General features: G+C 37.0%; 1 protein-coding gene across 3 annotated transcripts in view; it reads right to left on the reverse strand.

Annotated features, from left to right (window-relative positions):
- The window catches only part of ascc3 (activating signal cointegrator 1 complex subunit 3), a 541,129-nt gene that overhangs the window by 45,613 nt on the left and 482,204 nt on the right, over positions 1-13,312 (reverse strand). For all 3 annotated transcript variants that reach the window (XM_043687007.1, XM_043687008.1, XM_043687009.1), the window contains one exon: positions 7,807-8,031. In XM_043687007.1, coding sequence (XP_043542942.1) covers positions 7,807-8,031 — 225 coding nt within the window. The remainder of the gene's footprint in view (positions 1-7,806; positions 8,032-13,312) is intronic.

The following is a 13,312-nucleotide window of genomic DNA, read 5'->3' on the forward strand; positions in this document are numbered from 1 at the left end:
TTCACCAGCAAAACAGAGTAACGATACAGCCCTCACCACCACTAAACTACCTGTCACGGATTCAACAGCCCATGACAGCAGTTATTAGTGATGATTCCGCTTTCCCCATTTATACCGGTTCTGAAGCTTTCTTGACACTTCATTACCTTTTGTTTATCACCATCATCTGTTTTGGCATTTAAAATGTCCTGTCCATCAACCTATCACTAAGTTTTCTCCTGTACTTTCCACCCATTCTCTCCATCGCTGTCTTGTTGGAAAACTGTTACATCTTTAAATATTCCCAGATCTGATAAATGATCATTTGTCTTAAATGTTCAACACCACATCTCTCTCCACCCCCACCCCCCCAAATGTTACTAGGTATATTGAGTACTTCCAGGATTTTCAATTTTGTGTTGTGTGTGCGTGCGTGTGTTTTACTGTTAAGCAAATACATTCCGTATTAGTGAAACAAAGATGTAACATGACAGGATCTGGATGCTTAAGTCATTTTTAATAGGTGTATGGCCAGGAGACTGTATTAGAGCCATCTCTCTAGACTGGCAGAGCTGAGAATGAGGTAAAAGGGTGGTGGCTTGTCTTGTACTGAATACATCTGAACAATATGACTTTTTGCTGGTTTTTGTGCCGTGGCTCACTGTATCTTGTAAACTGAGGTTATAGGACAAATGTCCCCTCCCCATTTCACAGAGTATCTAGCTTTCTGCAAATTTTTCTTTGCTAAGATCCCTATTGTTCAACTGCATTAAGTTCTTCTGACAAATTCTCAAAGTAATTTCTGGCTGTAAATTATGTTCAGTACTCTAAAGCTTTATCATTTTATCCTTTCCAAAATAAACTCTTTTTAAGGTTTTCAAGGTGATAACTTCAAAACGTGCGACTTGTAGCAATATTTTTGCAATGGCAACTTGTTCAGTTACGAGGAATAAATAGAAGAAATGCAATAAATATTAAGCATATGTACAAATATTTGAAGCAGGAGTGTTGGGTAAATGAAGGTGAACAGTTAGGAATGTCAAAGGATTTTGTTGGAATAAAGGGGGCTGGGAAGTGAATTAAAGGCTACATGAATCAACAGTAGCTTGATTTCCACAGTTTGACAGAAAAGAGACATTTATAAGCATAGGACATGCATGGACAATTAGTAGCAGATACGTAAGCTTGCACTTCAGCTTTTCTGTGCAATGATAAACAAGGCGATTCCCTGGACAGCAGTTTAGAAAGCCCTGCACACACATCTTTTATGAGGTAGTTGGTTTCCATGTCACTGCAGCTGGCTGTAAATTATGCTAACTATTCTACACCTCTAGCCTTTCCTCTGATTCCAAAATAGACCTCTTCCTTAGTTTCTAAGACACCAGTTTCTACTGTAATGCGGTCCAGCATTCAGTGTAATAGATTTAAAAGGAAATTTCCATTAGCTTTTAATGCCACAAAAAGATTTGGGAGGCATTATAGAAAGGGATGATATTTTATACATTTTGATTCTTATATGCTGAAATTATTCAATTGGTTTAGAATCTCCCAGATTAATCCCATTTCAGTATTTGTACTATCTATAAATATGTCTTGTTGTTGTTAAGGAGAATACACACTAAACTGATTCCCATTTTTCCGATTTGGAATAAATTCTGTCATATAATGTGGCTGCAGTAATTATTAAATTATTGAAATCTGCATCAGCAGCATAAAAAGTAATAATTTGGCCTCTAGACACACGATTTTCCTGTTCCTCGGATGCTGCCTGACCTGCTGTGCTTTTCCAGCACCACTCTAATCTAGACTCTAGTTTCCAGCATCTCCTTTCCTTGTTTTTACCCATAAACAATATCACTGCTGCCATGTTTAGTGGGCATAATTGGTGTTTGCTTTTATTCCATTTTTAATTTAATATACTTGTATATTTTCATCAATAGTTGTATGTGAGGAGTTAAAATAATGTTATCAAAGAAGACTGATTCAGACAAGGGACACAGCAATCTAACTCTCGGCATTTTGACATTATGCAAGATGGCAATTGCTGTCAACAATGAGCACCCTTCAAGGTTCTAGTCACACTAGAATCTACAGCCTCTGTGATTGAACAGCGCAGTGGGGATAAAACTGTGCAATAAAAGGCAGTGGTTTGAGGCACTGGATCATGTACTCAATTAGGGGTATGTGGACTTTACTACCAGTTATAAAGCATAGTCTGCACTTTAAAGATTAAACCATCTTAGATTTGAAGAGAGTAAATGAATTTCTGAGTTGGATCACATGACTACAATATCCCTGAGGCATTCGTCAGGATTATCCATTTTCTTGAGGTTCCATTTCTTGTTGTGACTTTGTATTGAATCCAGTACGTATTTAAGTACTTATAACTTAAATCCACTTTTAATTTTGAGATATTGGAAAGTTCATAAATGCTTCAGACTGCACAGCAACTTGATATGGATATTTTCTAACCAATCTGTTCAGTAGTGTTATTATTCACCTTTGGATCAGATGGGACTTGGATCTGGACTTCCTGCCTCTGAGCTATGGACATTATCACTGAGCCACAAAAGCCCTTAGGAAATTGAATATATCATTAGTTATAACAAACAATGCCACAAAGTGTACTTAGAATCTGCAACATGGTGAGCTCCAAACAAATTATTTTTTATCATTGACCTGAAACATTAATTTTCTCTCTCTACAGATGTGGCCTGACCTTCTGGATGCACAACAACTTACTCCTTTGAAAGCATCTATCAAATTCGCGACCCCCACCAAAGAGAAGGGCAGTAGAAACATGGGAACGTGACCTGGAAATCACACATCAGCCAGACTTCAAGCTCCATCACATTTCTTTACTGTCACTGGATCAAAATCTTGAACTTTCTATCACCACTGTGGGCGTACCTGCACCAGACTGGCTGCACTTGTTCAAGAAGATAGTTCATAACCACCTTCTCAAGGATAATTTGGGATAGAAACCAAATGCTAGCCTTGTCAGAGACATGTACATTCCCTAAAAGAGTAAAAAAAAAATCAATTTTTTTCTTAACATTGCTTAAGTATTTTATTTTTGGATCATTTAATGCATTTTTAAAAAATAAAAGTGTCATGTAATGTGTTTTCTGAATACTACAGAAAGATATTTATTAAGTGAGCTTCTTTATTTATACTTTTAAGATTAACTTATAACATAAAGCATGTCAGTGTTATGTTTGCGCTGTATGTAGTAAATCTAGTAACTGCAATTTATATTTCAAATCCATTCTTATGTTCATCATTTCTTCATTCTTCCTGATTGGAGTTTATTGAAGTGTGACATGGTGTTTATTATTTGGTTTCAAGTCACATGGCACAATTTCCCTTCTATTTCTTGTCTCTTCCCATGTCTAGTCCTTACCAGCCAGAATGGCCTTGTTTGGTTTGAATTTAATCAGTTAACTAGGATGGTAGTTCCTGCTGCTTTTCCATGCCAATCATAGTCCAAGCAATCAGCATTCCCTTCTCACGGTGGTTAAACTATTGCTCCCTCCCTAACTTTAGCTTCACCACATTTTAATCTGAATGAATGCAAGGCAAAATGCTTTGATTTAATGTCTGTTTTTAGCAATGCTTACTTATCTACTTTCCTTTTTCTCAACTTTTTCAGTAATAAATTCTAATCATCTATATTTACAATGAAGTAAACTTCTCATGCTCTAATTACATCTTATCAAATATCAATGTTGCGTTGCCACCACTGGGAGGAAGGTGCAACTGCAGTTCAAAAGAAGTTGTTTCCATCCAAAATTGTTTATTTCTGAATTTTCAATAGAAACATAAAAACACGATCTTTAAAATTGCAGTTGAATTATACTGCGCTTCCTCATTCAAATGTTCAAACTGCATGCCATCTCGGAATTGCAGTTGATCTTGGTTCTTGGCAGACAATACCATGAGTAATTAAACATATGTGAACGAAATTATATTTCTGAGCTCAGTATCGATGCCCTTAACAATCACAAAGATTGACCACTACTACGTCTGTAACACTGAGTGCTTCCATCTACATCTTGGTTCATCAACTACAGAAACCCTCTTGCATGCCTTTGTTGTCTTCCGCCATTCCATCCTCCCATAATACCTTTATCCAAACTCCTGTTACATTCATCACCTCCTCCTGTTCATCACTCTGGCCCTTACAATCTAGACCCTCAAACTAAAAATGTAATCCTTGCATTAAAATCAAAGACATTGGTTCTATTCAGTATTAAAACATCCCTGTAACTTATGCTCCTCTAACCCTAACGCCTTGTGATTTTTTTTTTTACAGATTCCCCTCAGGGATTGTAATCAAAATTTATCAAATGACTCTCAAATTTAAAAAGGTGAAAAAATTTCACTTATTGTGACGTATTTGAACAAACATCAAAGCCAATATAAATTAAACATATTCACGGATAAATTATAACACAATGAAAAGCTAAATCTAAATTTAAACTAATACAACAAAAAGGTACATTTTATACAATCATAAGTAAACGTATACTCCCCTTCTGCAAATGTGTGACAGTCTGTGGTTACACTGTTACACAATATGCTGCACTCAATTCATGCAGGGTAAGTCAGAGGCCTACCCAACAACTTTCACCTTCAACGTTCAAGGGCATGATTATAATAAGCAATACACACTCGACGAACCCTCTATCTCTCAGGTCATGACAGTGCTGATGGCATTAGATTTCCAGAGCTTCTCTTCAACTGACCAACAGTGATTCCCCAGTTCACTTTTGGCAAAACACCCTAAGATTTAGTATCTGAAACATTTGCACAGCCTTTCAGGTTTCAGACCTTTTTATTTAGCTTGAACACTACCTTCTGTTTGTCTTCTTTACTGACAAACAGAAAAAAAAGTGACCTCATCTTGACAGTGACTTGCTTGCTATCCTCACAAGAATTCAGTGTTCTGCTTTCTCTCTGCCTGTTTCTCTTTGTGTCTGCATCTGTCTGTTGATACTTGTAGCTCACCTTTGTCTACCAGCCACGCAAATTCTTTCTCAACTTCCTTCCTGGCAATATCTCTTATTATCTAAGAAAATAGCAATTCATTCTTGTCCTAACTCTTAAAAGCCCTTTTCCAACATTCTTAAAAACAATGACAAATTCCACAGATTTTTAAAGAAATTACAAATTTCCCTGACTATACTGCTTCTGAGTCAAAGGGCATCACAAAATCAAGTTTTACCATGCTAAAACTTTCTTTACAACTGTGTTCAAAATATTGCAAATCCAACATCATAACCACTTTATCAACTGGCATATTACATGTTACACTGATAAAAACAATTGTGTATTTTATTTCAAAATAAACCAGACTTCAATACATTAACACTCATTTTACAATCTACTAAAACTGAATACTTTCGCTTGTCTTTAAGATACTATTACCATTCACTGCTCTTTAAACTCTCTACGTGGTATCCAAAATCATGTTATTTCAGTATACACAGGCAAAACTTTTGTTGGAAACATTTACAACTTCATAATCCATTATAATAGCCTTTGGATTCTTGGTTAAAGATCTGTAACATGGTTTTGCAATCTTTATTTTGCTTTTTCAAACTCTGTACTGGGTTGTCTCCAATCACAACCTGGGAAAGTATCTGTGTTAGGCATAAAGGTTTTATAATTTGCTAGGCTCGGTTAATTTAGTCAAGACAAACATTGCTGACTGATGGCAAAAAATTTGGCTTTTGGTTAAGGGTAGCTCTGAATTGGAATTCAAGGACAAATCCCCGTTGTATAAATTCTTATCCTCTGGATTCATCAAATTACTTTTACTTCTGGGTCAAAGGTTGTCATACATTCTTCATGTCTATTCCTCGTCCCACAAGTAGCAGACTCCACAGCCTAGAATTCTCTCAAAATCCTTCCTCTCTTCGATTTTCTTCTCTTCTTTTCGATGCTGCTTAAAAGAGACCTTTTTAGCCAAGTTTTCAAATCAAATCTCCTCATCTCTTTTCTCTTGCTTTTTCATTATGTTCTTGTGAAGTGCCTGGAGACATTTTTCAATGTTAAAGGCAGTGCATGATGCTAATTTATTTTTAAAACTTGTCACTTGGATATTGTTTATCATCTCATCACCTTATCTCATTCTCCTTGGATTAATGCTCAGCGAACGCATAAGTTGCTGTTGGAGCTGTGGTTCCACCACTATTAAAATCAATTATAATTTCACAACATAAACTTAATACATCAACAAAGAAAGTGGCTTGCTCCTTCTTACTTGCACACGTATATTTGCTCTATAAATCTAAATTATATAGCTTCATCAGGCAAGGAAAATGCTGCAGAATCCATGTCTTAAAAGCATACTGCTTTGGCATCACCTTAAACACAGAATTTGTTAAAGATGTAAAGGGAACATTGTCTTTGTACACTTTTGCACTCATAATCAATGGCTAATTGTTGCTTGCTCCACTTATCTTACTTTAATAATAACAATACATGGAAAATAAAAGAGCCTACATCCTCCTTTGACATTCCTCTGGAAAGTCTAACACATCAGTCACCTATTTGACTAACTGCACTCTCATCATTTCTAACATCCAGATGCATTAACTCTTCACAATTCTAACCTAAAACCAAGTAATTAGACAGTAAACCAGATTTAGAATTCTTGCTTTTAAATGCTACCCTGACAAAATAAACTTGCGTTGTCACAAAATCAACAAGACAAATTGGTCAAACTTATTTCCATTGCACAGAAAGGTGCAAAGACCTAAAAGAACACACGACCTTCAAACTTAAATGAGCCAGAACAATCCCTTAAACATTTGTTAAAGATCTGAAATAGCTTACATTTGCAATTTTTCTTTTGGTAGGAATGACAGAGTCATAGAGTCACAGAGATGTACAGCATGGAAACAGACCCTTCGGTCCAACCCGTCCATGCCGACTAGATATCCAACCCAATCTAGTCCCACCTGCCAGCATATCCCTCCAAACCCTTCCTATTCATATACCTGTCCAAATGCCTCTTAAATGTTGCAATTGTACCGGCCTCCACCACATCCTCTGGCAGCTCATTCCATACACGTACCACCCTCTGCGTGAAAAAGTTGCCCCTTAGGTCTCTTTTATATCTTTCCCCTCTCAGCCTCAACCTATGCCCTCTAGTTCTGGACTCCCCAACCCCAGGGAAAAGACTTTAATAAAGGAAAGTATACCAAACGCCTTCTTCACTATCCTATCTACCTGCGACTCCACTTTCAAGGAGCTATGAACCTGCACTCTTTGTTCAGCAACACTCCCTAGGACCTTACCATTAAGTGTATAAGTCCTGCTAAGATTTGCTTTCCCAAAATGCAGCACCTCGAATTTATCTGAATTAAACTCCATCTACCACTTCTCAGCCCATGGGCACATCTGGTCAAGATCCTGTTGTAATCTGAGGTAACCCTCTTTGCTGTCCACCACACCTCCAATTTTGGTGTCATCTGCAAACTTACTAACTGTACCTCTTATGCTCGCATCCAAATCATTTATGTAAATGACAAAAGGTAGAGGGCCCAGCACTGATCCTTGTGGCACTCCACTGATCACAGGCCTCCAGTCTGAAAAAACAACCCACCACCACCACTGTCTGTCTTCTACCTTTGAGCCAGTTCTGTATCCAAATGGCTAGTTCTCCCTGTATTCCATGAGATCTAACCTTGCTAATCAGTCTCCCATGGGGAACCTTGTCGAACGCCTTACTCAAGTCCATATAGATCACATCTACTGCTCTGCCCTCATCAACCTTCTTTGTTACTTGAATAGTTTGACAATATTTAGTTTTCCTACCTGACAGATTCGAATGGCCTGATCCAGCACAGATTTGGTATCTGTAGCATAGTCAGGGCATGGCAAGGCAGCTCGGCAAAAATGTGCTTGAAGTAGCAGGTGGGCTTTGGTGTTTGCACTGTCAAATGAATGTGGATTTACTTCAAGGGGAAGATGCTTAGCCAGATCACTATTCAGTTGGTCTTCATTGTGGCGCACTGGAAGGTCTGCATATTCAGTAGCATCCTGAGAAGAATGAAAACAAACTAGACCTTAGATTTGGAAGATTTAGTTGCTATGAATATTAACAATATGGAGATCAAATAAACACACAAGAAGAAAAACACACTGGACTAAATAATAAAGTAAACTGAGATAGTGAAGAAATTTTAGATCTCATTTTGATTTGGTATTCTAATCAATTCGCTACTTAACCAAAACTTGAAAAACCATGAAATTTGATATTGATATTGTTGCTCATTGCAAATACATGTTGGGCACATACTCTTCAAAAAGAACTACTGACTCACAATATAAAGCCAGAAAGCATTCTCATGAGCCAAATTCTTGCGTAACTACCACGCTACTTGATTTTACTGGTCACTTATAAATGCAGTTACACATTCACTTTCATTGTCTAATCAGAAAGAAGATTCTTAATGATCCTATGGTTGCTGTTAAAATGTATAAATTTTTTATTGATTAGTACTTTTAATCAAGATTCTGACCTGTTCTTACAATATTTTAGTGCACAAATAATGCCTGGGAACATACGCTGACAAATAGTTATTGTTACCTGCCTTACCTTATTTTTTTAAGATGCATTTAAAATATATGCATGTTTCAATCGAAATTCTGAAAACAGTAACAAAGTGATAGTTTCAAAATTTTAACAAGCAGAAATCAAAATAGGCCCCAACTAGTTCTAATTACTTTTTTGGGACAGCTTTCTAAACTTAAATGTAAGGGGAGGGAAGACGAAACTCAAAAGCTCTTCTGAAAATCTCAAAGTAAGTATTGGAGCAAACTCAGCAATTTGTATATCACAAAGAACGAAAAGAAAATAAGCAAAAGGAAGGCAAATACTTATTTGTTTTTGTGGAAGTCTTCTCAACAGCACATGACAGCAGATGAAGAAGCTGACCATGACATCTGACATTATGGAGGCTTTGCTTTTCGTGCCGTTACAGAGGTACATTGATTATATTGCACACTCAACAATTAGGACAGATTCAAGCTATTATTGATCAATTACATTTCAATTGTTTAACAGTTAAAACTTTCTGCAATATTTCCAGAGAATGATGGAGACAAAATCACTGAATATTTGCAAGCAGAGATAGGTTCTTCGACAAAAGTGAGGACTGCAGATGCTGGAAAACAGAGTTTAGATCAAAGTGGTGCTGGAAAAGCACCAGCAGGTCAGGCAGCATCCGAGGAGCAGGCAGCCCGAAACGTTGATTTTCCTGCTCCTCGGATGCTGCCTGACCTGCTGTGCTTTTCCAGCATCACTCTGATCTAAAATAGATAGGTTCTTGACTAACATGGACTCAACAGGGGTACAAAGGATAGTGGAGTTGAGGTTACCTCAGATCAACCATGGTCTTACCAAATGGCAGAACAGGTCCTTGAGACCAAATGGCTTTCTCCTCCTCCTAATTTATGTTCCATCTGCCATAAAACAGAATCTTGTACTGATTCACAGATTTTTAAGAAAGAATAATGCTATATTTGAATGCCTCATACAGAAATATGGTGCTGAAAATGTTGTGCTTTTCTGAAAAACAATAAGCTGAGTTCCCTTGTGAGCAAATGGGCAAAGTAACTTCCCAAGAAACAAAGTTAAAAATCACACAACATTAGGTTACAGTCCAACAGGTATTTTTGGAAGCACTAGCTTTCAGAGTACTGCATCCCTAGAAACAAAATATTAATGTTACCAAAATCGATTATTGGTCTAAGCAGGGGTGTTTAACTCATTAGGCCAAGAAGCAAGAGTGCTACAATTGGCTTTAGTTGCTTTTGGTTTGAAAGTCAAATGGGGGAAAAAAATGCCAGGACTCCCCCTGGTGTTTGTTAATGAATGACACTAACAGTTAATGCAGGAATACAGAGAAACGAGCGTATATGCACACAAATCATTGATTTTAGCAGGGTACATTGAGAAAGTGGTTAAAAAGGCACGTGTGTTCTTGGGTTTTATAAATAGAACACAACAGCAAGGAAGTTATGATGAACCTTAAAAACACAATGGTTTGGTCATGGCTGGAGTACTGCATCAAATTCCTGGCAGCATACTTTGGAAGGATGTGAAGGCTTGAAAAGGGGTGCAGAAAATAATCACAAGAATAATTCCAGGGATGAAGGATTTCAGTTGCTTGAATACTTTGGAGAAGATTGGGTTGCTCTAATGAGATGAAACTTAGAAGAGATTTAGTAGATGCATTCAAAATCATAAGTGGTCTTGACAGAATTTAATTCCTCTCAGAAAGAACAAACATGAACTTAGCTGTCGGAATGGTCTCCTTCTGTGCTGTAAATATGCCATGACTTTATGATGGAATATCTTGGCTGTAAGGATGCATGCCAAATATAAAATGCAGCTTTGAGCATTGAAAAGCATTCCAGGTTGCTTTATATAGGAACAAGTGAAAAAAACAGACTCCCAGGGGAGAATTTAATGAGTATTTAGTGGAGCACATCACTTTGATCATGGCTGTGCCATGGCTTCTTGGGATGGATTGGAGGCCCTGATGGCAAAGCCAGGTTGGGACGGGACACATTAAGATGGTGGGGGAACTAATCTTGGCCTCAAACATCAATTCTGCTTTTCTCCGATATTTATAGCAATATTAGGTAGGACAGATTTGGATGAGTTTCTGATGCCAATGCTCATGGAACTTTGGTGAGAATTTAATGTTTTGTGTCACAGAAGGTATCAGAGCTGTAAAGAAAAGGTGAGTATTGGGAGTAAAACTGAAAAACTTAAGATCATAAGACAATTTTATTCATTTCTGTTCTGCTTAAAATTAGAGAAAACTTTAAAACAAAATTTTATTTATAATTCAGAATATGTGACTGCCAACAATGTACTCAATCAGTGTGATATTCTACAGCTTTTGAAATGTTTAGACATTCTAGTCTTGGAATGTAGTTATTTACTTTAAACCCTTTACAGGTTTATTTATCCTCTGATCTCTTTCTATGGGACCTGTTTCTTTTTAAGGCGCTTCAAAGTGCACTGGCTTTTATTTACCAAGGAGTCTTTGACGTTTTCAAATCTCATCAGTCTTGAGAGAATGCCATATCTAGGTTATGCTATTGTTAGGGATGTATTCCTTTTGCCTTTTCAGAAAAGGTAGACTTCATTTACTTCCTCGTCATTTTAAGCAGAAATACTTAAGTTCTAGTACATAGTTACCAGCTGGAACATAAGTGAAGTTCATTTTCTTATCTGCATCATGCCACTAATTAAAGTAAATTGACAACAGGGGCTGAGGCTTTTTGTGTAACAGAGAATGGAATTCAATGGAGTAGCAAAAGGTCACCATAACCCATTATATTCCTATGTGAAGGGCTGGTTTCTATGTCCTGCCCTTGTTTGTTTTCTGCAGTCCAAGCAAATTGCTTACTACCAGTCTGTATCCCTGGTTTGCCCAGCTGTCTTTGAATAAAGACATCTACTCTCACAAATGCTAAGAGACAGTGATTGACAATTCTGTGATGAACACTCGCTGTAACCCAGCTACTGTTCTTGGAGTCTGCAACAGAATGGAGTGAATAAGGAAACCATGCTTCATGCTGACATGAGAAGGCCACCTACTCCCGCAGTGACTTCCATTTTCTTCTGTACTTTCTTGAATGAAAATCTCAATCTGTGCAGCAAATGGCTTATACCAAGGCACCCTTGGAGTTACTCTGCAGGTCATTTTTAGATTAGTTAGTGACAGAAGAAGAATACTACAATTGCTTATGATTTTGAAGTCTTGATTTTTCATCCACCTAATTTTCTGATACTAGTTATAAATACAACAACATATAAATAACACTGGTTATATTAAGAGCTTCTTGCTTTTGGTTAACGAATGATCTCAGAAGTACTTAATTCCTTGATATCTGCATTTTTTATAAAAAACAGAATATTTCTTTCCCATTGATTTCTTTGTTATATCACAATGAAAAAAGGTTAATTAATTACATTGAGGAGCATACATTACACGTAATAGCACAAATAGTTTTGCATTTCACTTGGACAATTATCATCATATGGAAACTACTCAGAAGTTCAATCATGAAGCAAGTTCAGCAATTAGTTTTAATCTTGAATAAAGCATTTAACAATTTTATTTTGAATGCATATACTGTCTGAATATGCAACAGAGAAAATATAGAAACAGAATATGTATTGACACATGTTGTCCCACAAGATGACTAGTTTAAAACATGTACTAGCTTATTGAATATTTCAGCTACAATACATTCAAAACTGCCTAGCATGGGCAGGATGAATGAGTATTTAGATTAGATTAGATTAGATTAGATTACTTTACAGTGTGGAAACAGGCCCTTCGGCCCAACAAGTCCACACCGACCCGCCGAAGCGCAAACCACCCATACCCCTACATTTACCCCTTACCTAACACTACGGACAATTTAGCATGGCCAATTCACCTGACCTGCACATCTTTGGACTGTGGGAGGAAACCGGAGCACCCGGAGGAAACCCACGCAGACACGGGGAGAACGTGCAAACTCCACACAGTCAGTCGCCTGAGGCGGGAATTGAACCCGGGTCTCTGGCGCTGTGAGGCAGCAGTGCTAAAAATGATTTTTTGCTCATTTCAAACCACTTAACACATTCCAGATATTGAAACTGTGAATTGTGAAAAATATCACATAGCAGTCAATGTCTATTCAATAATAACACTTAAAATTAAACAGAGCAGAGCAATACAATTGAGCTGGTTAAAAAGGTAAAAGTTAGGTTGAAGTGATCTAAACGTGGATCTGTATAACTGAATTAGCTGAATGAAATGTCTTGGATTTTAACATCTTTTATTATAAAATATACATTTGTGGAGGATAATAACTGTAACAAGAAAATCTGGATTGCACTATGGTATCAAATTTAAAGCTCCTGCACCTTTTCTAGAAACAATGGAAGATTCTTTCCAATGTTAAATGTAGTGTTTAATATTTTCAGTACAACATTGGTTGCCAAACTTTCAGCACTGGAATGACATCCTTATACTTTTATTCTTTTTTATTTTCTCATTTAACAACCTTCTTAAAACCCACCTTGATAATTAAGATTGTAGTAACCCTTTCACAATATCTGCTTTGCTCTCATATTGATTTTTGTCTGGTTAAGTTCCTTTGGAACGTGGTTTTAAATTAACGGTGCTACTTTAATGTGTTAACAACTATTTTACCTATAGCCTTCACAACACTAAAATAATACCAGTTTCGAATGAAATGGGCATTTCAATCAGGAAAATGTTAAAACACTTCTTGGAGACAATATTCA

The sequence above is a fragment of the Chiloscyllium plagiosum genome, chromosome 3, assembly GCF_004010195.1.
Source record: "Chiloscyllium plagiosum isolate BGI_BamShark_2017 chromosome 3, ASM401019v2, whole genome shotgun sequence".
Classification (NCBI taxonomy): Eukaryota; Metazoa; Chordata; class Chondrichthyes; order Orectolobiformes; family Hemiscylliidae; genus Chiloscyllium; species Chiloscyllium plagiosum.